Source organism: Ochlerotatus camptorhynchus, unplaced genomic scaffold (genome assembly GCF_037179485.1).
Source record: "Ochlerotatus camptorhynchus isolate MF236.1 unplaced genomic scaffold, CSIRO-AGI_Acam_v1.1 ptg000361l, whole genome shotgun sequence".
Lineage (NCBI taxonomy): Eukaryota > Metazoa > Arthropoda > Insecta > Diptera > Culicidae > Ochlerotatus > Ochlerotatus camptorhynchus.
Window position 1 is genome coordinate 7017133 of NW_027040849.1, and position 27507 is coordinate 7044639.

Sequence of the window (27507 nt, forward strand, 5' to 3'; positions counted from 1 at the left end):
ATTTGGTGAAATTTTTGGTCTTTAATTTGCATTCTTCTGCTGAATAGAGAAACTTTAATAATTATTTCTGGTGTAGGATTGGAGCGAAGCTGCTTTACTGAAAATTTATGATGAAAAATCTGTTAGGGGCAAGCTTTATTTGATGGAAAATCTGCAACATTCTGATGATAGGAGAAGTAAGCTATATTGAAAATGTCTGGTGGAAAATGGAAAAAGGAAATCTGCACCAATCAGAAGATTGGAAAAGCAATTTTTATTGAACATTAACGGTGGAACATTTGCATCGTTCTAGTCAATTGAAATTTTCTGGTGTAAAATTTCTGGGGACAAGTTTGTATTGAAAATTGCTGGTGTAAGATTTGCAACAATCTGCTGCATGGAGGGGCAAGCTGAATTTAAAATTCCTGATGTAAAAATTGCACAGTTCTGGTGGATGGAGGGGCAAGCTTTATTAAACATTTCTGGTAGAAAAACTACAAAGTTTTGGTGAATGGACGGACAACTTAAACTTGACTTCCGAGAAGAACCTTAAGAGTATTGAATTCTGAAGACAGTTCCAAAAGAAAAGATTTCTGGGGATGATTCCATGATAATTCTGCGAATAATTTCTAGTGAATCCTGCAGATAGTTCCAAAATAATTTCGAAAAGAATACCGAGAGAATCAAATTTGATTAAAATTCCAAAGGGATGTTGAGGAAAATTTCAAAGGTATTCTGGAGGATACCTGAATTTCTGAAGAATACAGAAGAAATTCTTCTGAAACTTTAGAGGAATTTCAGTTCCAAGGTGCCTGAGAAAAAAAAAAGTTCTAAAATATTCAGAGGAGAACCTCAAGGATATTGAATTATTCGGATCGTTCCAAATACTATTCCAAGATAATTTCATAAGAAATACCGAGAAAATCAAGAGCTTTGAGTGTGTTGGTTTCTTTCTTTGATTGTGTTGGCTTCTTTTCGTTATAATTGCTTATCTTTTGACAGATACGCGTATTTTGTCTACTACTTGCAGACTTCATCTGTGCCAAGTACTCAATTTTATGAGGTTCATTTCGAAATATTTACAACTCTATGAGTTCTGTTGAAATTTTTCTCATAAGTTCTCTGAAATTATTTATAGAACTCTTCTTGACTTTTACTTAGAACACATTGGAACAGAAATTCCCTTAGAGTTTCAGAAGAATTTTCTCAGTATTATCCAGAAACTATTCCCGGAATGAGCTATACATTATCGGTACTTCCTTGAAATTTTTCTCAAAATCCCTTTGGAATTTCACTCAAAATTTAATTTCCTCGGTATTCTTTTTGGAATTATCTTCGAGTTATCTGCAGGATTTACTAGAAATTATTCGCAGAATTTTCTTGGAATACTCCCCAGAAATCCTTTGGAACTGTCCACAGAATTCAATATCCTTGAGGTTCTTCTCAGATTTTTTAGAACTCTCCTAAGAGCTCATTTGAAATTCTTCTCAGAAGGCCATCGGAATTATATTTAGAACTCTTCATGATTTTTTTCTCAGAACACCTTGGAACTGAAATTCCTTTAGAGTTTCAGAAATTTTTCCTGAAATAAGCTAGAAATTATCCTCGGATTTCACTTGAAATTTTGCTTAAAATCCCTTTGGAATTTAACTCAAAATTTGGTTTTTTAAATCCCTTAAATTTATCGAACTTCTTAATTTCTAGTGAATCCTGCAGATAGTTCCAAAATACTTTCGAAAAGAATACCGAGAGAATCAAATTTTGAATAAAATTCCAAAGGGATGTTGATGCAAATTTCAAAGGATTTCTGGAGGATATTTCTGAATTTCTGAAGAATACAGAAGACATTCTTCTGAAACTTTAGAGGAATTTCAGTTCCAAGGTGTTCTGAGAAAAAAAAAGTTCTAAAATATTCTCAGAAGAACCTCAAGGATATTGAATTCTTAGGATCGTTCCAAATAATATTCCAAGATAATTTCTTAAGGAATGCCGAGAAAATCAAGAGCTTTGAGTGTGTTGGTTTATTTCTTTTTAATTCCGTTATAATTGGTTTTCTTTTGACAGAAACGCGAATTTCGTCTACTACTTGCAGACTTCATCAGTGCCAAGTACTCAACACCACTGATCAAGATTGGATTGATCAAGAGCAATATACTGTTTGTTCACTGCTATGCGCACTGTTTGAACCTTGTACTTGTCGACGCAGTGTGCATGCGAAAGGATGATGTGACTTCAGCTGACTCCAACCACCAAGGCAACAGCATTGCAGCAAATGTATCATTTCGGTTAAAGCCCTACTATCACAACCATTTGACGAACCGAGCATCATCGACATCGTCGATGGGATTGAATTGCCAATTTCCATTGGCTGTCTGAAAGCAGTTTGCATTGAAGAAGATGAACCACCACCGGAGCAAAAAATAAATAAAATTAGCTAAATTGAACTGTAGGGAAACAGTAGTGGGTGGACAGCACCATCCACCACGCACTTTGGAGTACTCCCCATCCTCAGATTAAATGCACCATAGAAAAAAATTACCCCTCCTTAACAAGATTCCTGTGCACGCCACCAGCCACACCAAACCAACCATCAAACGCACTGCTCACAAAAGCAGACACGTCCCCTTGAAAATACAATGTATAAGAAAAATCTTCAACTGGAACGTTTTCACCTAATCAATATATCTGGGAGTGCGTTCCTGATGCTTTAACGCATATTTCCTCTATCATTTTTAAATAATTCCTCCTCCAACGATTCCAACCGTACAATCACCAGATAACACTTTTCTTTTTCAAATCACTCTGTGCACAAAAGCAATGCACATCGCAAAAACCTAACAATAGATCAGTGCGGTCAAGTCACACCGGTAACAAAGGGAAGCGAGAGCACACCAAGCACCTAAGTAATAGGGGAAACATCAGCACAAACCTTTGAAAAAAAAGGTTTGGATACACTGTACTAAAACTCTATTTCTAGATTGATTGGGCAGTCATCTTCTGAAAAGATTCAAAAGAATAGGTCTGAAGAGGAATTCCACCTGCTTTGGAAAATGCTTGTGGTGACCGATTTTGCTTCCTGAGCAGAAAATCATGGGTTCAATCCCAAGCTCTTGCACATTATAGAGTTACACTCTAAATCGGATTTCTTTGATAATATGATTTAAAGAAATTCGGTTGAAGGGCTGGTTACGTAAAAGTTGTAATTTTTGAGTTTTAGGAAAGAGTAGTTGCTTTCGTCGTCGGTGTGGTCGCCACCAAGATAACAATAAGTTGAACGAAGACTTGGTCGCAATTGTTTTGGGAAATAAGAAGCTCGGTGGCCTAGTGGCAACCGATTTTGCTTACTGAGCAGAAGACAGTGAGTTCACTCCCACGCTCCTTCGCGCTATTGAATCGTCAGTGCATAAATCCAGCATATCGTTTACCAAAACGAATCCTGCTGTAATCCCAACCCTTTTATCCAACATTCCAGTGGAAGTGCAGAGGTGACCTCCACTTTCATTAAAGCGACCATTACGTCAAAATATTCCTACCCATTTCATTTTTGACCAGCATTTGGACGTGGCCAGTGGCCAGATCGACAGTATTGACACATTAGGGATGATTGCTAGGCCCAAGCAACATATATTGGTTATCTGTGTAATTACAGTTGCAACTTATTTTAACTTGAAAAAATTATCACTATGATTTTTCAAGTATTTACATGGGAATTCCTCTTCATAACTTCAACGCCCGTTTTCTAGATGCCTACTTATTCCATGTGGGACTGATATTCAACTATAGGCAGTGTAGTTTCCATTGTATATTTATGATAATTCCTTATAGCGTAATTTTATTCTTTAGAGCATTTCCACGTCAAATAGCAAATCGGTTGGACGTGACCAGGGACGCTAGATTTGAAGACATGTCACAAATTTTGTGAAGATATTTGTCTCCCGCAGATAATTTGATGACATTTCTTGTTTTGTGAAAATGTTTGAAGCCATGTTGGAGTTGATAAAGACTTCAGAATAAAATTTGAGCAGATATGTGAAGATTTATCCTGTAGGAATGAATGATTTGTCTTCATAATTTCAGGTTCTTCTTTAAAATTTTGGTTATGAATATTGTAAGGGACTGTTCATAAATTTCCTCAATTTTGCGTGTACTATTTTCTACGAGGCCCCCTTCTAAAACCTCAAGAAAAAAAAATCCACGTAGTTTATGAACAGCACCTAATCACAATCAGTTTTATTTTTGAAGTAATATTTGCATATATCAGGACTCAAGTGATCTTTTGAATACTTGCTGAACAACCTGTGATCTTTTTGGAATATTAGAGAGACGCTATTTGAATTTTTGGACTCTTCATCGAACTGAAGTCTTGAAAAATAATCCAGAGGATTTAATAAAAATTTATGATCAGCTAAAGATCTTTCAAACAATGCACATGATGATATTGTTCAGCCAGCAATCCAAGCAGCGCCGGTGGTGCAGTGGTAAGCGTGATTACCTCTCACCCCAGCAGGCCTGGATTCAATCGCAGTCAGTCTTCCCAAAAGGGAAGAAAAGCCGTTGGTCCCCGGTTCATAAGTTGATGGGTCGATAGGTAGGGTCCAGGTGTGGGAGCTGCCTCCCTGGCGTCGGTAGCATTGGTGCTCAGCACGGAAAATAAGATCAACGGAAAACAAATCAAGAAAAAAAAGGCAACTCCCTTGGGAGAATATCTTGAACTTCTAAAATGTTTCCAAAGCTTATAAATAATACAACTGAATTTCTTCCGAGTTTACAGAACTTGCACGAATTTCCTTCATTTCTTACAATTTTCCCTGAATATCTACAAAGTTCTCTTAGCTTATAGATAACAAATTCTGTGAACTTCTTCCAAGATCCATAAATATTATTTTTCCAAGCTCTCTTAATTCGACCAGCAAATCAGATCATCCCTGAACTTATCCAAACTTTCTGGAACACGCTGATGCTTTTTTACGGAACATCTGGGTGAATGCTTGAAATAAAATATGTGACAAACTGCTACAAAGATCTCTAAACTGAGCTGAACTTCTGCAAATTTGTCCAAACGTCTACGTCTGCACTTCGATTAAGCTTTACTAAGCTATGAAATTAAATGATGTTCTCTTAACCCATTAACCCCCGGTGATCTATTTATAGATCAGAATTTGTTTTTCTACTTTCATGTCTTATCAGAAATTGAGAACAAAAATTATGTTTTCAATATCACTTGAATGATCCTTGGAATATTCCCAACTTCTTGTTTTCAAATAGTGTGAGGATATTCCTTGGGTTACTCCTGAAAAAAAAAACCGCGCATTGTCCGGAGGTCGAAAACGACTTGGGCGTTAACGGGTTAACATCTAGTCAGTAACGCTTGTAGATCACCTTTTCGTAGTGCGTTACCGGTATAAGATCTACCACATTGAACTCTGACCCAAGGCTGTTCTTGTTGACGGTTATGAGCCTTGGTTTTGAGATTGGTCTAAGAATGTTTCAAATGATACGGAACATCACAATTGAATGAGGATTCTTGTGATAAGAGCAAGTATTTAACTGTACCGAAACGGGTTGCTTATTACTTTTCTACAGTAATGAGGTGCTACGGCATGCACTTAACAAAGGACACGCACATATCACATAAGATCAATTTATTGGTCCCAGTGATTATGACCCGACCAAAGGTAAAAACACTTCTTTGAATTGCTCTTGTATTCTGCAAAATTGACTTCCCTGACACTAGTGATGCCGATGCATTCAAACTCTCACGTTGAAATGCATTTGATGCTCTTAAAGATTCGCGAGTGCTCGAAGCTAAACTGGTACTGGTTTCATTCTTTATAATTCGATAAATTTCAATACGCTGAGCCCTCGGGACGACTCGAATGAGTAATTGTTGACATATGTAGCACGAGTGAGTTTCCTTCATCCCACTAGCAACTGTACCGTTTCACCTTTCTTCGATGAGCATCATTTAGTAATTTAACACTTAATCTACGCCACGTGCTGCCAAAAACAAGTGCGCGACCACCGCACACGACAGGATTTCTGTAGAAAGGGACAACATGAACGACCGCCAAAAATTCTCAGATCCCGCTCAGATTTGCTTGTTTGCCAAAGTCAGTACGAAAGACAAACAGATCGTCGACGACGACGACGGTGGTTACATGAACTGTGATGTGTAAATTTCGCGTAACAACGTACTTATGATGATTCGACTAGCGTCGCGGTGTCATCACTCTTGTCGTAGTTTGTGGCAGCAGCGTGCGCTGCTGTCGGTCGGTTATTGCTCTTCGGTTCTGTTTGCTCTCTAACGGGGCAGGAGTTGTTTTTGTAAGAAATTGCAAAATTCTGCGATGATTTTATGCACCATTTACCGTTGGTAATAACGGTGAGTCTGTTTGGGCCCGTGCCGTGCTTTCAATACTTACTCTGACAGTGTCCCTTGTAGGCCATCACGAGGGTTGTGCTCTCCTGCCGGCAGGCCCGCTTCTTCAGCTGACACTCGGTTTTGTACGTTTTGCCATCGGTGCCACAAACGGGGTTGTAGAATCCCGTGTGTTGCTGTCAAGTGAATGAGAACAGCTGTATGACAACTTTATGCAATTTGAATTCAACTCAGCGGACTCACCGTAATTTCATTGCCAAAGTCGAAATCACCTCCACGCAGTCGACCCCGGCGGTTCTGTGGCACGTAGAACATCTCCTCCAGGTGAGGAGGCCGTCGAGGAACCCGCGCATCGACGGTTTGGTTATCCTTCCCGGACGATTCCAGTCGTAACAATCGAGGTTTTCCAAAGTCTCGACTGTGATGTTGTGGTGTTCGCGATGAAGATTCATCGTGAACTCGGTGGGTCGCTACATCGGTTTGGTTGTAGCCATTCGAGACTTTCCGGTTTCGGTGCCGCACGTTAGCGCTCGAACTCGTCACCAGAATGGGCTGCTTCATGTCAAAACGGCTCTTTCTAGCGTAGCTATTGATCTGCACTGGACCGTCCGCCATTAAAACCATTCGATCGGTTGGTCTTTCGGTGTGATTCACCATGCGTGAACCGCCATCCCCTCGGCTTCTACTATTAACTAATGTCACAGTTTCCAATAAATTATCCTTACGCTTAGAGTTAGCTAGCTTACCATTACTACTTCTTTGGCTTATCGTTTTCTCACTTAGGCTAGTTTTTACAGTCCTCGAATGGTGCTGGTGGGATGACGGTTCGTCGCCCAGTAGCCGAACGCTACGTTTGTTGTTGGATCCACCCCCTTGCTTTAACGGTGATGGTGGTGTCATCCGGGAGGCTGCAACTCGCGGCCCGGACGAAAAATACTGTCTTCGGTTTCGTTGGCTTTCGCTCAAATTGATCACTTTGATGCTCTGATTGGTCAGCGGCTTGGCCTGTTTCGGAGCCTTGCAGTTTGGCGCACAGATGCACTTCGGTCGACCTTTCTTCATGACGCAACGCTTGTTGACACCGCATTTGGCCTTCTCGCAGCTATCTGTGGATGGAGAAATACCATTCGCTATACGAATATCGAGCGTGCTTCAGTTCGGTTACTCAAATCACGGTAAACTAAACAAAAACGGCAATTGGAGGGAGAAACAAACGATCGAACGGAATGCTGAGTGAGTGAGTGCTGCAGTCCCTCCAATTGGCGGCGCTTACCCAAACAGGACGAGCAGTCCATCCCGTCGTTGAAGGCGTTCACGAAGAAGATCTGTACGTCGGTGATGTCCTGGTCGGAGAAGCCGAGACCAGTTCCGGCATGACAGCAGTGCTCCCGGGTGACATTGCGGGCGAACAGCTTGTTGCACTTGCCCGTGCTCTCTATCCGTCGGAGCCAGCAGGTACCGGCTGGAATGATAAAATATAGGGTGACCATTTAGAACCTTGATGGGCGTTATCAAAAGAGAATGTGCTACAATATTGAATGTCAAGATCTTATAATTTTAACAATTACAATCCATAATCTCAATCATGTTGCCAAATATTCGATGTTTTCAGTTTTACATGTAAGGAATCTATTTAACAGATGCCAGCCTTCCGATTAAATATGCAATGTTTTGGCTGAGCTCCTTAAAATTTGTTTTCAGCGATTCAACGGTCTCTTTAATCCAAGTTGTTGAAGCGTTCAGTGGTAAAAAAAACGTTTAGGACAAACAAAGTTTGAACAGTATGATTTTTGTCGCCGTCTGAAAAATTTGGCAAGATTATATGCTTTTGTCCGATCTGGGTTTTCACTCTGCGAACAAAAGTATATAACCTATTTTCACGCAAAACAGGGATTGTTATACCACTTTCAAAACTGTTCAATAATACTTTGTTTTTGCAAGGGAGAATTGCAAAACGCATTGGAAATCTTCCATCATGTTTCCGATTTACAAGAAAGGAGGCAAGCGATATGTCAAAAAATACCCAATCAAATCGCACCCCTGGGCCGCAGAAAATTTTAAATTAGTCCTTAAGTAAACAGCATTTGAATCACGGGACGAAGTCATCTCGCAGCCTCAGGTAAGCAATCACATGTTTACTCCCGGAACGTTCCGGTTCAGAAGACAGTTGCTACAGTGAGGTGTAGTTCACTACCTACGACATCATCCGTATACCATATTTGGATTATATTTACCTGATTTAGAATAGGTATAAATTGTATTCATATCTTGTGTCAATACTGCATATACCTGAAAAAGATGGTGGTAGTACCAAGGTGTCCATTTTGATCATATAAATAGCTGGATTCGTTCCCAACAGCATCATCTTTTAGCTGATTTTCAATATCTCGTCTATTTATTTTTTGGTAATTTGGTGTAAGCTTATCTGTTTTCTGAATTCTCTATTAAATCTGTGTCTGTTTCATGGTAGATTCATTGCTGATCTACACTTTCTTAAAAATCGGGCCGTTTGCGTTCTTCCGTAGAAACATAAAAAAAATCATTTTGATCGTACAAAATAGACGTTTTGTTTGATGGCAAACGATAAACTTGAAGACGACATCTACTTCAAATTTTCAAAGAATTATCCAAAGGTATTTTACAACCGAAACATTTCAGTTTTCCGATAATTTCATCTGACAAAATTCTTGTTGCTGAACTACTTTTCTTTGATGTAGATGTATAATTAATCATATTGTTGTCCGTTTGTATAAATATCTGCGATAGAGGGTTGCTTCCACTCACTTGCTATAAAAAACTATTTTTCGGAATTATGCAATCATTAGATGGTATAATGATATGTTGTAAGTAACAAGAAGAGTTTGTAAAGTATGTGTTTGACTAATAAAACCTGTCAATTCCACTTTCAGAGCGTCACAATCAGCGATTTTATGATTCGTGAGCGTTCACTAAGAGTGAGCGCTCACGAGTCGTAAAAACGCTGATTGTGACGCACTGAAAGCAATATTGACAGATTTTATATGTCAAACATATACTTCATGACCTCTTCTTGTAACTCACAAGCACTAATTAGTATTATACTACTTCATGATTTCATAATTCCGAAAAACATTTTTTTATAGCAAGTGAGTGGAAGTAACCCTGTCTGCGAATATTGAATAGTTCCATAAAAAGACGTACCTCAAACGTCCAAACTCCACTTGGGAGAAAGTTTTGACACCATGACCTCGTTTATGCCTCCTAGGAATTAACAACTGCGGGGGAATTTCCGGGTGTACTTACTGCATTGCTGTGGAACTGTCTCGGCATGTGAATTATTTTACTGGGTTGACAAATAAATACTTAAACCGAAGACAACTCATCAAGAAGACTGGCAACTCTTCCATTTTCTCGTACGACCGCTATAAGACAGGTACAATTGCATCATTTCCCGCTCAAAGGTAAATGCTTCGAACGAATTTGATAGCAAAGATTACATCCTCAGAAGAAAGGTTTGTGTATTTGCTCATTTTTCTATGCGTTGCTTCCACCTTCACTCAAGTGCAGCGCTAATGTATCTGTCGCTTGTATTCTGGTAAAGTTGCCAGTCTTCTTGATATGATGTCTTTGCTTAAACACTAAATACGATATGGACTTTGGAAAGATCTTTGATCCTCGGGAGAAAAGGGATTCGTCACGATCTGCTGCATTTCCTCACTACGCGTTTCACCGTACTCCATCATAATCAAACCTAAAAAGAAACGGATGAAGGATTTCCTCATAAAGCCACTACGCATTTTTAAGTAAACGGCGTTCTGATGTAAAGTAGACGCCATTAAAAAAATTTAACTGATTTTTTACAAAAAATTAAATTATTGCCGATATTTTCCGATTCGTTATTTGGCGTGGAACTACTCTGTTGGCATTAAATCTTCTTTTCATTAGGAGCATCTGGAACATGCATGAGTGATGTAAATATCAGTTCCACGCATTTCCAAGTGAAAGGGTTATAATTAGGAAACTTAGTTTGTAAAGTGAAGGAAAAACAGTTCAAGAACAAATTGTCACTGCCTTTGAAAAATTATATTTCAAACGTCAAATTGTTGAAAGGGGAAGGGGAAAATTTCTAAAAATTCTGAGACTCATTTTGTCTAATATTTATAAAAAAAATCCCCTATATTTATAGCTCTATACTCAACACTCAAGTATGTTCTGGGTTCCCCTGTGATAGCGACCACATTATGAAAAACTACAAGGGACAGCCCTATGGGGTTGTACGCAATGGTGACGTAGGACTACGTGGTCTTATATATTAAATCTTATTTGTTAACTGCAGCAGAAGCTTGTGTTTTGTGCAGGAATAGGAATTTGATACTCTTTAGTATAACGCGCTTGACATCGATGACCCACAGCAACTCACGAAGAGTTACTGATTCCGATCAATAGCGGTGCGGCTTCTTCCTCCTTCTATGGATGCTCATATGGGCTGCAGTTTGCAGCTTGTAGGCAGCCTTTCGTTGTGTACTGTACAATGTTCAACGCCACGCGCCAAAAGCACTGCTGCTGCTGATTATGATGCCAACACCTTGACACCACCACACACGGTTAATGGAACTGAATCCGATCGGCGATAACTTGATAGCTAGCTGCTTGCGGGGAGCCTCTCGTTGTGTACTGGAGAATACCACCACTCACCACGCGGTGATTGAATAAACTCCGTTTGGTGAGACCGGATGCAATTCAACTTTGAAATCTGTGTTAGGGAAATCGCTTTTCGCAGGCAATCCGTGATAAAATTAATGATCATAGCAACAGTTGAACATTCGTGCAATTTTCAATAGTGACATTTTGAAAAATGGTAAAGTCTTAAATTTAAAAGATGCGTCAACATATATCTGATTGATTGGTGATAAAATTATTGAAATTGGTTCAGAGGCAGCTGAGTTACTAACGTTCAAAATCTTTCATAATTTTGTTACATGTTCCATTTTCGGTTTTAACAAAGTGTACCCCCATACAGAAATCACTGACGTAGTCCTACGTCAAAAATGCTATTTAATATCACACCAGAAAAACACTGCTCGGAACCAAAAAGTCCAATCAGGATTAAAATTAATTTTGTTTTTTTAGAAACGGATTCAAAAATACCGATTGCTCTCAATTAGGATCAACCATCACAAAGTGGGCCAGAAATGAAATTCAGAGGACAAACCCAATATCTCTTAAGGGATCAAGCCTTCCATTACACAGTGGTTAGAATGCTCAATATCACGAACTTTTTATTTGCTTCTTCAATATCGATTTTTCACCATGGTGTTTTCAGAAGAGTTTTTGTATAAAATAAGGCGCAAATAATATCGATAAGTTTTAGTTCAGAACTTCACCACCGCTGGCGCTGCTAATCTAACTTTTTATATTTTGAAGATAGGTATGTGTTGTTCCTAGCAAAGTTGTATGTAACTTTAATACAAAAATCTTTTATCAACACACCAATCCTCTATATGCTTAGTTTTTTTTTAGATATGTAGCGTTTTATATGACTGTTCCACAACATTTAGTTTTTTTTTCTGTTTTTATTACATATTTCAAAAACTATAGACTATTAAAATTGACATATTTTGAGCCCTCACAGACAAAAATTCGGTAAAATCCGGCAAAATCCGGCAGTTGAGTCTTAAATAGGATGAAAGCTTGTTCAAACAGCTTGTTCAAACTGCATCGTGCTCTCTTGCCATGCGGATCTATTTGATTTTTACTAAAGGAAATTTTACTACTACCTAAAGCTACAGCAAATTTAAACAGCTCTTTTCAGTGCTCAATATACCTGTACATTTTCTACCTTGTTTGTCTCTTATTTCTCTTCGATTCTTGTTTGGAACCTACCCCGTAATCCTTTTTGGATATCGATTTGGAAAATTCCGCTTCGATTCTTATAGTAATCTGCTTGGAAGTCGATTTGGATAAAACATTTACTGCCGCCATGGCGCCTAAGCGAAAAAGAAAAGGGCAAACTCTTGATCCCCCTTCGGATGAAATTAATTTGAGTAATCAATTTGATTTGCTGACGGATGATGAGAATGATCCATCATCCAAGAAAAATTTCTCGTAAACTTTCCCGGCTTAATGAAAAGAAGGAAAATATTCTCCCTATTGTGATAACCACTTCCGATTTCCATGCTCTTCGTGCGGAACTTTTGAACTTCGTGAAATTTAAGTTTTCACTGCAAATTGGCCGTCGGGGTGAATGCCGTGTATTGACTGAAACCTTGGACGGATTCAAACGTCTTCTCAAGTATCTTACTGAGTGTTCAAGGTTGTCATGAAAGAACTGCCCAGTGGTGAATCCCTGGATCAGATAAAAAATGAACTGGCAAAATCAATTGGAGTTGTGCCACTCCAAGTAATCAAAATGAACTAAACAACCTCACGGCCTTAGCAAAAGCTAGCCTTATACTCCATGTCCGAGTGAAGTGGGAACACTTCAGGAAGACTGGAGGAAATTTCCAAAACCTCACCCAGTGCCGTAATCGCCAGGGATGCGGTCACGGAACTAAAAATTGCTACATGCCAGCTAAATGCATGAATTGTGGTGATTCCTCTCACGCAAAGGACGACTGTTCTGTGTAGGAAGATCCTAAGAAATTTTAATGTTCAAATTGTGGTGAAAACCATAAATCCAATTTTTGGGAATGCAAGACTCGCAAAGCGATCCTATAAGCTCGTTCTAAGCGACAGGTAGGAAACGTACAAATTCCTCTGCTGTCAGCAACGGTCAGTGAGGAACGAATTCTACATTCATACCCGTACGTACAAATATCACCCCTGCTTCAAATTCCTCATCTATACCTACTCCCCTCGCTGCTAACAACGTAGCGCCATCATACATCTGGAATTCTCGCATGTGATACATCTTGAGATCCTGAAAGTCTTTGACAAAGCTGTGCAGGAGGTCAACGCCTATTGCTTGGTGCACAATAGTTCAGATTTTTTTCAATACGCGGTGGATATCGGATATAAAATATTACGAGATCCTGACTAGATAGAAAGCTACTGTCTTGGGTAAAGTTTTTTAGGAGGTCAAGGCCTTTTGGCTGGTGGACAGTAGATCCTGACCAGATAGATAGTTACTGTCTTCGGCAAAAGCTAGCTAGAAAGTCAGGAGCTCGAGATATTGCATATGCAAGAATTGCGCATGTATACTAGCGCCGCGTATTGAAAAAATTCTAAATTATTATCCACCAGGCAACAGGTTGACTCCATGAACAACTTTGCCAGAAACAGTAGCTATCTAGCTGGTAAGGGTCCCAAGATATATTATATTGCAGAATTGCTCGTGTACAATAGCACCATGTAGTGACAATATACTGAACTATTGTGCACCAATAGGCTTGAACCTCCTGAACAACTTTATTGAAGATAGTAAATGTCACTAGACTGTTGCAAAATTTGATATTTTCGCTCCACAGTGTTCAAACGGTTTCAAATCGGGTCCTGATTAGCCTCCGAAAGTTTAAACTCAATTGATAAGAAACTGACTTGGCACAAACCATTTGAAGTTTATATGAAAATTACTATGGGAAAACAAAACTTTTTGTTTATTGCTTCTAGCCTTTTTACATATTGTACTGTTAACAAATTATATTGCTATTCTTATGGGAATTTTTATCAGCTACAACTTTGCATAAAATCGTTTTTCAGCCAAACGTCAAATTAAATAGTTATTAATTGTTTAAGAGATTGATAATTTTATGGCAAGATTAAGCAACTGTATTGTTAGCAACACTGTATTCTGCAGAGTGACATAGTAGCCATGATTTTTGTCCTCTATTCTACGCGCCATAAACACCAATGTTGCCTGATTGCCTGATGACAATGTTGATTGAGCATAATCATAAGACATCAGTGACTTGAATCACTAATAATTTTTGTTCCTTACATTTGATCGAAAAGTGGTCTTCAACAAAGTTGTAGCTGAGAAAATTTTCAACAAGCTCTGTAGAAATGCTAATTGTTTTCTAAAGTAGAGTGAACGGGTGAATTTTGAGATAGATATGAATCGAAATTATGGTTTCTTTATAGTAATTCCCATATAAACTTCAAATGGTTTGTGCCAAGTCAGTTTCTCACTAAATGAGTTCATATTTTGGGAGGCTAATCAGGGCCCAATTTGAAACCGTTTGAGCACTGTGGAACGGAAATTTTAAATTTTGCATCAGTCTAATGTCTACCTGTTCAGTATCTCGAATATAGTATATGCAAGATTTTTTTGTCTTGATTTGTTTTCCGTCGATCTTTTTTCCGTGCTGAGCACCAATGCTACCGACGACAGCGAGGCAGCTCCCTCACCTGGACCCTACCTATCGACCCATCAACTCATGAACTCAGGACCAACGGCTTTACCCCCAGAGGTGTTATGCCTCAGAACATCCCGGAGGCGCCGACTGGGATTGAACCCACGCCTGCTGTGGTGAGAGGTAATCACGCTTACCAGTACACCACCGGCGCCGCTATACATATGCGAAAGTTGTACATGGGTCATTGTATACTGAATTTAAAAAAAATGTGGTTGATCTCAACGATTTGAACCAAACTTTTCCAAAACGCTTATTTTGGCATTCTGAACAAATTACTTTTTTTTGCCTTTGCTATTAAGTACCTTGATAAGTCTGGGCTACAATCCTGGATTTTAGAGATTTTTAAAAATTATATTTTTAAGAAGACTTAATAACATATTAACTTGTGTTCATAATTTAATTGTAGTCCAAAAAGTGAAAAACACGTTTCTATGTTGAAGTCTTTGGTTTTTATTAGTTAGGTAGGTTCCGATTCAACACATTGTAGTTTCATTTTTATACCTATGATCTTGACTTTTTTACCTAGGGGATGAGTACTTAAGGGGATTAGATTTTGATAAGTTCTTTAGTGGGAATGACACTGATGAAGACTGCACATTGTAGTCGAAATACGTATCTGTCATGGATACCAAAATTAATTAAGTGGAATTAAATGGAAGATAAACCCTTTTGCTGTTTTATACGTTTCTATGATAATAAGTCAAAACGTTCAACTTTATAAGCATGATGAATTCAGATAGATTGGTAGGCATATATTTCAGTTTTTCGTGGCATATGTTAAAAATTATTTATTCAAATCATTTACACTTGAAAATACATCAAGTAGAAGGGTTTTCCAAAGTTTGGAGAATATTATATAAGAATATTAAGAAATAACGAATCCCGCCCTGGGTGAAAAGTTGATAATTTGGATACCTTCCGGTAATCAGTCTATTTACTAAAAATAAAATGTTATTTCACACAGAATCTACATTAAAATATCTTCAAAATGGCGTGCCAAGATTAAAAACAGCTTGCTTGGTTGTGGAGTAATCTCTTCTTAATGCTAAAAATTCTAAAAATCTGAAAATTCAGGGTTGTAGGCCAGACGGCTCTAGGCACTTAAGAGCAAAAAACAACAAAAGTTGTATTGAGAAAATTTGTTTGTTCAGAATGTCAAAATAAGCGTTTTGGCAAAGGTTGGTTCAAATCGGTGACATCGACCACATGTGTTGTATACACTTAAGGGGTTACGCCTACCTGCAAACTTTCAAAAAATCGATTTTTTTTATTGTCTTAATCGAAAGTACAGGGTGCGTGACGAATTTTTGCAGTAAATGGCATATTTGAGAAAAAATACACCAGTTAGTTATTCTAGCAATGAATTTTGTGCGATTTATTTTCTTTCGCAACATATGGAAGTTGTAAGTAAATTTATTCAAAAAAATTGCCTTCCCTTTCGACGACTGTAGTTAGACGCTTCCGGAAACTGCAGTATGCACGTTTTAAAATGTTTCGATCCATAGATGTCATCACTGCCTTGATTTTAGCTTTTAGCGACTTAAGTGTGGTGTGAGGGGTTCTATTGGTATCCCGTTGGACGACGTCCTTTACAAAATAATCCAACGAATTGATATCGGGACTGCTTGGGGGCCAAATTTATTCCTCCCACATTTACGAAATATTTTCCGTAAGCCATTTCTGTGTTTTATTAGCAGTTTGAGCAGGTGCTCCGTCTTATCACTTTCCCAAGCCTTTTTTAATATTATACACTGTTCTTTCAGACACATTATCGACAGAATTATTTCTTTCATGCATACTCCGGCGCGCAACAAAGCGACAACGGCTGACAGATTGCTCTCTTGTTTCGACATCTTTACGTTTACTCAACATTGTTTGTTTAAATCTTATACCTAACAGTATAAGCTATCCAGTGCTGCCAAATATATCTAAATCATGATGCACAAGCATGAGAAATTAATATTTGAAATTTACTGCAAAAACTCGTCACGCACCCTGTATATAAAGTCAAGAATATTTCCTCAAAAGATCAAGTTGATCCGATGAAAATTGTGAATGTTATGCGACGTACAAAAATATTCACTTATAGTGGACTAAACCCAACTTTAAACGCGATTATCTCGGAATCATATTTTCAAAACCGGTGCCAAAAATTTCTCGAAATGTATACATTCGATTCGTCCGATTCGTTTTGATTTCTGTTCAGTACTATTTTGTGCAGTCCACGATCGTTCGGATTTCGTGTATCATTTAATTTCAATTTTTTACAGCCGATCAAAGACAAATTTTAAAGATCAAAAATCGGCACTTCAACTTTGCAAGGCCGCCATTTTGTCAAAAAAATTTAAAAAAAAAACCGAACGATCAAGGACTAGTTTAACACATGCTTAACGATTTGGCATGGTTTTTTTTTTATTTCAGATGATTATAATACGTTCAGACTGCAGAATTATAACATGTTATAGCGCTGTCTTGATGGTGGTTTCTGTGTGCAATTGTTTGACAACCGTTATAACATGTTATAACTCTCCTAATTTCTAATTATACGTTTTACATCACAAACCGCAGTTGGCACCGCAAAAAGCGTTTTTTAGAACATCGTCCACGGGGAGCAGCCGTGCGGGGCACCAGGACCTCGTTTTTACAGCATCGACTGATAAATGTACCATTTAATGTGTGTTCAATAAACGGCAGAAAACCGATTTTCAATATGTTGCGTCGTTTTCTAGAAAAAAAAGCCAAACTTTCGCTTTTTTTCGGTCTTACAGGTAGGCGTAACCCCTTAAGCTTGAATGACACACATATATACTAAAGGGTGTCCCACATCAAATTGCATCACGAAAAGAAAAACACTGTAGAAAATTACCAAGTTGACCAATCCTTTTCAAACTTTCAGACAATAAAAAATAACCCATTAGTAAGCTTTTGGCACATTTAATTCATTTAACTTCAATATCATAACCGTACGCTCGCACCTTACGCTTAACTCCATTTATTAGGTTCTGTACAACATCTGGCTGCAGCTTCTTCTGTACGGCAACCCACTTTTTCTTCACGTCTTCCTCAGATTTGACCTCCTTGGGATGCTTCCGTAGTGCCTGCTTCATAATTGCCCAGTATTTTTCGATGGGCCTTAGTTCCGGTGCGTTGGGGGGGCTCATGAGCTTGGGTACGAAAGTGACCCCGTTGGCTCGTACCACTCCAGGACAACATTTGAATAGTGGCACGAAGCTAGATCCAGCCAGAAGATCGTAGGGCCCTCGTGTTGCTTTAACAGAGAAAGCAGACGCTCCTTGAGGTAGATCTCTCCGTTTACAGTCCCGGTAGTCACGAACGGCGCACTCCGCCACATGAGCAGATCGCTTGTCAAATCATGTATTTCTTGGTAAACTTTGAAAGTTTCTGCTTCCGTACTTCCTCCGGAACATCAAATTTGTACTGGGCGGTGCAAAACAGTAGACCCGGAAGCTTTTCCGAGTTGTTTTCCGATGTCCCGATGAGAGAGTTGAGGATTTTCCAGGTGCTTACGCAAAATCAATTTACAACGTTCACAGAGAAAAAAAAGTACCCTAAATTTAAGTTCTTTTTACTTAATTTTGGGTAATTTAGAGTTTTGCATCCCACTCTCACTTTTTGTTGTTGTCAAAAACGGAACGAGAGATTTGACTTTCTCATGACTATCGTTCAATAAGCTGTTAGTGAGTATATGAGATATTCTCTAATTTGAGTCAATTGAACTTAATTTTGGGTAGAAAATACTCATGAGTAAGTAATTATTTTTGCCGTAGTCAAATGTAAACTACTATAAGCGGTTTACTCAAAATTAGCTTATTGAACGGAACATGGGAGATGAGTGAAAAGAACTTAATTTTGGGTAATTTTTCGGTTCCGTGTTGCTTTTCGGGTGACGCCATTTTTTCCAACTTTTGAAAAACTGACAGCGATAAAAATACAGTGTAACAATACACTCTTAACTTCTTCTACGCATATTTTCAAGAGAAAATACCCAATGGGTAATTTTCTACAGCGTTTTTTTCCGTGATGCAATTTGATGTGGGATACTCTTTAGCACCGCGTGATGAGACAATTCTGAACTACTGTCCACCAGCCCCCCCCCCTGAACAAATTTGCCGAAGACAGTGACTTTCTAGTTGGTTGAGATCTCGAGCTATTGTATATGCGAGAATTGCACGTGTATACTAGCACCACGTATTGAGAAAATTCTCAACTACTGTCCACCAACGAAAATATCTTGATTTCCTCCTGAACAACTTTGCCCAAGACAGTAACTTTCTACCTTGTCAGGATCTTGAGATATTTTATGTGCGATAATTTCACGTGTATACTAGCGCAGCGTATTGAGAAAACTACGAACTCGCATTTGTTGGGGGTTTGCTGTAATCAAAGTTCAGCTTGTTTAGTCCCAAACAAATTTTTAGACGAATACACGTTGGTTTCATATCGATTGGTAACTCAGCAACAAAGTACAACAGTGCGAAATATGTAAATGTAACGTAACTATTAGCAGTACACTTGGTTATTATTACGCTTCGTATGTATTGCTAAAGATCGCGTTCGACCCTCGTCTATCAAAATAATAGTGTTTTCAAAATTTTGTTTACCTGTGTCCATTTATCAAAACGTGTTTTCGCTACTATTTATGACAGTTATCCTTACAGCATCTTCTAAATAAAACATCTGGTTAATGTTGTCTACACTTTACTCCAAGCGTTCAAGACACATATTCTAGCCATTTTCATTATCTGTATAACAATTTTCAATTATAGCCCAATGTCAACCTGACTTACGGTATTTTATACAATCACGCCACAGTTAAGAATCACTTCCAGTTGACTAACATACTGAACTAACTGATTTATGATTATTATATTGTTATGGTTAATAGCTAATCCATAACCCAAGTAACCAAAAGTTCTAATAAAAGGCTTTTTGTGGCTTAAGCAGCTTGGTTGAAGGTGGTCTATAAAATTCTAAGCAGCCTCATTTTTAAGTCGTTATAAGAACTTGAAAGTTCCGGTACCATAATTGAAGAGCATTCTAAGCAGCTTCTGGCGGAACTTGAACGGAACTTTTAGAAAATAAGTTTAACAAAAAAGTTTCTACACCAATTTTGTATGTAGTTCGCACTTTTTCGAGTTCGTAGTTCGCATGCCGAATACACGGGTTCAAATCCAGGAAATTGCATTTTTTTTTGAGGATGGAATATCGATGCACTGCATAAATATAAGAATTATGATTTATTTGAGTCACTGATCATTATTCACGTGCATAAAATTTTGTTATTAATAAAGACTTGTGCGGATTGCTTCATGTGGGCTATGATGGACCTTTAAGAAACTTTCATGTTCCTAAGAAGTTCCGCAGTGAACTTTTAAGATACTTTACAGTTGCTAAGAAGGTCCACAATATTGCAAAAAGGTGAATTAGCAGGGGTTGTTGGTTACTTGGGTAGAGTTCTAAAAGCAATTTGTAGATACAATTTTAATAAAGTAAACTGAATTACCTTTGAAGAGTCCTAATCGAACTTAAGATTTTTTGATTGATTAAATATTTGTAGATTGTTGGAGTATATCAGTAATAACGTAATCCTTTGTAATGATCTGCGGGAATTTGCTTGCAGATAGTCACAATCTGAGGTCGCGAAGAGAGAAAAATGGAACGTCAAATGCAGTCAGACGGCTGCTGTCACGAACTGTCATTTGGAGCCAAGCAATTTTATGATGCTTTTCTTGCAGTTGAACAAGAATGCACAAGGCGGTATTGAAATCTTGCGTAAAGTAATTTGTGACAAACTGTCGTTTCCAGCTATTTTATTCAATGGGACACCGTTTCTTTTTAATTCATTCAAAATACATACTAATCAATAATGAAAGATACCATTAGCCAAGGTTTTGTCAAAACATTTAGTGGCATAGTAAAATACCAAACAGAAAATTACAGTTTCTCACTGCACACAGAACAATCTCAAACAATCACTACACGCTCAAAGCAAAACACGCTATTTTGCTACGCCTTTTTTGATTTGATTTCAACGGCACAAATTTTCATGACAAGAAGAACAAGCATACAATGAATTCCATGTGTGCTATCTGCTTCTCCCTCCCAGGTCAAAATCAGCGATTTAGCGACTCACGCTGAAATCGCTGATTGTGACATTCTGAAAGCGAAACTGACAGTTTTTATGTGTTAAACATTTGCCTTTCAATATCTTCAAGAACACATGTTTATTATAACATCTAATGATTTCAAAATTCCGTAAATCATTTTTATAGCAAGTGAGTGGAAGCAACCTTGCTTTGAGGACATAGTGATTGAAAGCTTTCTAAGCCTTTATTTGGCAAGCAATGATACTGTATGCCCAGGGAAAATTGCCTAGACCGATCCGGGAATCAGTTTTTTGGGTTTGCTACGCCTGTATGGCAAAGGAGGCTTAATAGTAATACTTAAATCACCGGTTCTTCAGATCGGGGAAAAAATTGCTGATCAATTTGGCCAACATAAATTTAACCGTAATGAGATGCAATTTATCTTCATTGAACACAGTTCAGTCGTTGATCCCAACCAGTACCCTTAAGAAGCATTGAATAATTTTTCTCCTTCAATTTACTGGCCTGTCGGCACCCAGAGGGCCAGCTCAAAGCAACACGCACTCCTACGATCGGCTGATTCGCGTGGGAACGTAAGAAATATTGCACCTTCCCTTCTTTTTTTTTTCTCTCTCTCTAAATGACCAAGAAATTGTAGCACTAAGTTCGGTGAGTCAAAAGCCATTAGCACACCCATCAGATATGTATGTACAAAGTGTAGTATGGATGCCTTTGCCCTCTTGTGCATCGATTCTCCGATATCTATCTGTTTTGTTCATTTCTGTCACCGCCGCCGCTGGCCGTCGACGTCGGTGTCAGAATCGATTAAAACTGCCCACCTTCCAGCGTTCAATTAGGCGTCGATTCGTCGTCGTCGTCGTCATCGTCACCTTCCTCCCGTGCTCCTCCGCGAGGGATTGTAATTGGAGCGCGGGACCGTGCCGACAAACAACCGCGTGCCAAGTTAGTTGCTGTGTACCAGTCGACGCCCGTCGTAGTTTCCATTAAATTAAACTGATCACCACGTCGTGTCACTCAAGCCGTATTTGTGCGGTTCGACACAGGATGATGCACCGCAAATTGCACTTCCTTCCACTGCACTGACTGCTACTCTCGTAAGGAGAGCAAAAAGCGCATCCATTCACACTGCTCGGTTGTTGTTGTTGGTGTGGACGTGGTGTGAAGGCGCTCGGCTCTGCTGCCCGATGATGATGAACACGGTGGAGACGCACGGTCTGCCAAGGTTAATTGTTTGAAAAATGAGATGAACGTTGTCAATTTACTCCTCGAACTCGTCGCTTGACGCCGGCCGTCGTCGTCGGCCATGGAAGTTCGGGCGTTCGGGCGACCCTAATGAGAATAATTTTAAATTGGCAATTTGAACTTGAATGTTTATGCGTTCTGCCTTGAAAGACGACATTAATTAAGAATTGTTTTCCAAGTGCCCTGGCGATAATGACGAAACGAAATAATACGTTAAAGCTAACAGTCAATGATTTTGCCTGAAAAATGGGATGCAACTGCTACTAAATCAGAAGTTTTCGATTGCCGAGGAGGGAGTTCCCCGACCATCAATCAATAATCGATAAAATCCCAACTTTACGAGCGCTTAGAACGATTCCAAGCATCGTACATCAGTTGGAAAGTGTAAAAACCAAATTTCCATTCCGATCGTGTTCGAATCAATATCTAAAGAAGTAGTGAAAAAAGCAAACCATCGAAAAGGCCCAGTCAATAAATCTTCCATTTCGATTGTTCGTCACTGTCAGACTTTATGACTTCTTGAGACTTCGATCGAAAAGCAGCAGACGCTGGCAGGCGGTCGCTCCTTCCTCCATTCATCGCATCGCCACTCGGCCACAGGCTCAACGGAGGATGCAAGCTGAAATGCACCTAGCCCGAATGAGTGTGTAATGGCGTCTGCATAATTCGCCGGTCACTTTTTGCTGTTGTTTTGTTCACGAATCGGATTCGCTTTGAGCATGGCACGTTGCAGAAGTGGGTGCAACGCACAACGTGGTTTGGCGTGGATGACCACTCAAAGTATTATTAAGTAGCATAAAACATTGTTTTTATTTTCAATTAATTTATGACGCGACGTGGCGGCTAATGTTGCCGATGATGAATTTAAATTTCGCCTTAATGGCTTTGTGGAAGAGGCCCATCACTGTGCATGGGTGGGGCCGGGTGAAAGAGAAAAAATAAGGATGGGCGTCTTGGTGTTGCGCTGATATTGGGCAGTTTTTGGATCGAGGGAAGAAGTGTTGATCGCCATTTCTTGTGTAACTTTAGGTATATTTCGGATAAGGTTCCTTTGAACTGATTTTTTTTTTCAAATAAGTGATTGCGTTACAATGATCGCAAGTTAATCCATTCCCATTTCGTCTATTTGATAAAAAAATATTAGGATCGAGTTTAGTAATATGATCTATTTCTGTCCAAAACTATGCAATAGATTCAACCAGAATAGAAATCGGTAGCTAAATTGCAGTAAAAACCAGTTTTAATTAAAAAAATCTACCGTTGCATATGGTTACTTATTGTATTTTAAACAAACATTGAAATTTAATCGGGCCTCCCTTAGCTCAGTCGGTAAAGGCGCAGCTACAAAGCAAGACCATGCTGGAGGTGGCTGGGTTCAATTCCCGGTCCGGTCTAGGAATTTTTCGGGTTGGAAAATTTCTCGACTTTCCTGGGCATAGAAGTATGATTGGACTTGCCACACAATCATATCAATGCAAAAATGGTACAGGCATCGAAAGCTCTCAATTAGTAACTGTGGAACACTAAGTTGAAAGCACGCAATAAACTAATATGCGATATGCGATAAGCTTGAAATGCGAAGAAGAAGAAGAAGAAGAAGAAGAAGAAGAAGAAGAAGAAGAAGAAGTGAAACTGCATGCAAAATTGCTTAGCGATCACTTTAAGAATGGATTTGAAATGAATTCGTGTGCAATATTTTAGATTGGGTTGGCTGGTTCCATCCCCATGGACATGAAAGTTGACGGTACTGAAGCAAAGAGTTATTTTTTTGTTAATTGGTTTATTTGTACAGGCTCCATCGAATAAACCTTACAGAGCCGATATATTCTTTTTCTTCTACAATAAGAATCTTAAAACTAGAGTTAAGGGGGTTTAACTGATTACTCGCGGTCGCAAAGAGTTATGTTTCGTCACTTTATATTTGCAACTACTTTTCCATAGTGACACATATCACCTTCAAAATGCTTCAGTATTCCTCAAACGATTAATTCTAGGTTTTTAATAGAACTTCCATGATGAAATCGGCTGCTTCATGCAGACTGAGCAATTCTGATTTTCGTATCAGATTTGTTCTGTATACAGAGGAACTGGGAGGGCTTATTAGAAACTTAAGTAATCATCTTCAAGTAAATTTGGCAAAACATTTTATTTTAATTTTATTTTATTTTAGCATATTATTTTTGTAACAGTCAATAAGCATTAGAAAACGATACAAGAGGTGCAATATTACTTGCTCGTTACCGCGTAAAATAGTCAAAATTTATCTTTGTTTTTCATTTACTAACTTTCAGTTGACTTTACTTTTAGCTACCTTTGAAACGTTTTGAGTTTTTTGTTTTGGTCTTTTTGTGATCTGATAGATTCCCCAGTTTGGTTAGAAGTTTGGAAGCAAACGCATGTCCATAGGTCGAAGAGAAAGATAGGTAGAAAAATGTGTATCACGAAGAATGGTTTCGATCGATACATTTGTGAGAATATCTTTTTGGGATTCTTGTTGTCACTTTTTGTCTGTAGTCAATATTTTATTTCTTTCATGTAATTATCGTAAACCATAGTTATTCAATAATAGATGATTCAGCCATATATTTACCTAAAGAGACCTCAATTATACTTTGACGTGAAGCGCTGTGGATTGTAAGATGCTCGATGACCCTGGAGGGATCGTTTTTACTTACTGAACAGAAAATCATGGGTTTAAAAAAAGCTCTCCGTCATGACTCTTAAAATACATAATCACTTAATAAAATGAAAATTAACTATGGAGAGATTAAATGAAAAACACATAAACAATATATTCTGTAGGTTGCATCACTAACTTGAGGCGAATCCTAACCGAATACCCTATCCGAACCTCCAGCTCACTTATGAGGGTGTCGCTAAGTAGGTGGCCTCTCGGTAAGTAAGTAGGGTTAAGTACCCCATTTCCGGCCTATTAAGCACATCCCCTACTTAGTCTTTCTTAATCTAGCGCAGATTAGCACCAAACGGAATATTATTATTACTAATGGCTTCCAAATTTATTTACCTTTCCGTACGTACCGTAAGATTTGATAAAGAGAAACCAATCGTTGATATATTGTCAAAAGTCTAACACTGCTTCTTGACGCCAAACTCGGCCTACGGATTCTAAACTCGGCCTAACGCATCAAAACGCGATTGAAACGCCAATGAATTCACTTCGGCCTATCGGATGAAGATAAAAATTGATTCGATCGGAGCGCTTATTTTGTTTTTGGGAATAATGGGTGCAAACCTTCATATCACGCGTTCTCATTGGCTTCGTTCCGTAGCTTATAAACAAAAGGATCGTACCAATTGCATAATTAATTTGTTAACTCTGAAATCATGGATTTATTTGAAGTTTTCTGCTCGATAGGCCCAAAATGGGCGATTAGGCCGAAGTAGTTCTCTACCCTAATACATCAACATTTCTTTCCCTATCCGTTATGGTAAATGGATGGACGTGGTCGGGAATAGCGACAATCATATTTCTAGAATTTAGATTGGAACCAATGTTTACCACCCAGCATTATCCTGAAAGTAATCTGACTGAGAATTTCAAAAGAGTCGTGAGTGTCGCTAGTGTCCAATCTACGCAGTATATCATAACAACGCTAATGATAACGCTGACGATAAAATTTGAGTTTAGGTTGGCTGATTGAAGTGAATAACCGGGAGTTGGGATGAAAGTGCCTGCCACCTGAGAGAAATAATTATAATAGAGAGCTCATTTCGAAGGGAACTTCACATCACTGAAACAGCGCCTCTTTCAATTATGACAGCCAACGGGTGAACTACCCAAGTAACCAACAAGCCCGCTAATTCGCCTTTTTGCAATATAAGGTTGATGCACGGCTAACATAGGGCATGCTAGGCTCATATTGCAAAAAGGCGAATTAGCGGGCTTGTGGGTTACTTGGGTAATTCACAGCAAGCGTGCGCATTTGATGAACGATGAACTGCCAGCTGTCAACTTACCAAACAAGTAATTATTTATTGATATATTTGAAAACACTCCGGTTAAAATGGTATACAAAAAGGTGTGAAGTACGCGAATGTAAAAGTGTTTCAACGGGACCATGCTCGAAACCTTTTTTTCGAAATATTATTGAAAAACAGGTACACTTTGGTATCGCTCACTTAATGATTGCGTTTTGAAGATTTTGTTTCTTCCAGCAGCACGAAAGATTTGGATGCATGGAAATCATTTTGTGGCGTCAAACAGTTTTCTTCCGAAAGCTTCGTATGTTCTGATCATTTCTGCGATGAGGATTTTGCAAATGTTCTTAATAAGAGCCAAGGGTATTAAGTTGGAAACGCTATAAAACGATTAAAACAAAAAAAAAACACATATCCTAAAAATATTCTCTTATAGACTCCGAACAACAGAATTTCCTTCATATCCATTTAGAAATGCTTCTAATGCAGGAATAGAAGGCACGAATCTTGATGTGAACACTCGTGAAGTTCCTGATATCGATGGAGAAAATGTAACGGGTGGCAACTAAAAATGTTGGAATTTTTTCGAGGCCTCTATTCTCAGCAACAAACGAGCTCAGAGAGAAATAAGAGTGTGTATGTGTTAGCTCTCTCTCTCCTCTTTCTGCTAGTATTTTCTGTTTTGTTTATGCTTGCTCAGTTTTGCTCAAAATGCCGTCGAAACAAGAAGTATTTCGCGAGCGCGTTGTACAGTTCTACGAACTGCACAGAAATCTTGGCAAAAAGTATACGGTACAACATTTTAAAAGCGAAAATATTGCGGCTTCGACTGTTTACCATATCCTAAGATCCCCAACAACTGCTCGCAAGCAAGGTAGTGGAAGCCAAAATTATGGACGCAAAAATTTCCGAGAAAGGCATTTCTAAGCCATGGTTCAAGCCCTCTGGTTTGGCAATCAATCAATATGTGTACCAGAACGAATGTTTGAAGAAAATTTTGATCCCGTTTCTACAAAAACATCATGCTGATGGACAATACGTGTTTTGGCCGGATAAAGCGTCATCGCATTACGCCAAAAAAAAAACACAATCGTTCCTGAATACCCATTCGATCCCATTTGTACCCAAAAACCACAACCCGACAAATCTGCCTCAGTGTCGCCCAATCGAAGATTTCTTCGGGGTTTTGAGCTCCTTGGTGTACAAAAATAACTGGAGAGCCACGAATTGCAAACAGTTGATTGGTAGAATCAAGAGATGCATTCGCAAAGTTGACATGAAGGCCGTACAACGCTCCTGTTCCGACATCAAACGGAAGCTTCGCCGAACATCCGATTACGAACCGTTTTCAAATGTTCACTAATTTTTTTCAACAATGGACAATGTATCTTTAATTTCAATAAATCAGATCTTCTTCAAGTATGTTTGTCTTTTTTTGACAGCTTGAGAAAGAAATTCCAAAATTTTAGTTGCCACCCGTTAGATATCGCCGGAGATGTTGTAATCG

At 38.7% G+C, this 27507-nt stretch overlaps 1 protein-coding gene across 3 annotated transcripts in view; it reads right to left on the reverse strand.

The window, feature by feature from the left end:
* Window positions 1–27507, reverse strand: part of LOC135709451 (uncharacterized) — a 187581-nt gene that overhangs the window by 65290 nt on the left and 94784 nt on the right. Inside the window, exons 2-5 of one of the 3 annotated variants that reach the window (XM_065231797.1) lie at window positions 7632–7820; window positions 7105–7488; window positions 6602–7050; window positions 6402–6534 (exon numbers count right to left, since the gene is read on the reverse strand). In XM_065231797.1, the coding sequence (XP_065087869.1) occupies window positions 6402–6534; window positions 6602–7050; window positions 7105–7488; window positions 7632–7820 (1155 nt within the window). Of the gene's footprint in view, window positions 1–6401; window positions 6535–6601; window positions 7489–7631; window positions 7821–27507 lie in introns of all 3 variants that reach the window. The other 2 variants (XM_065231796.1, XM_065231795.1) reach the window with 2 other exon arrangements.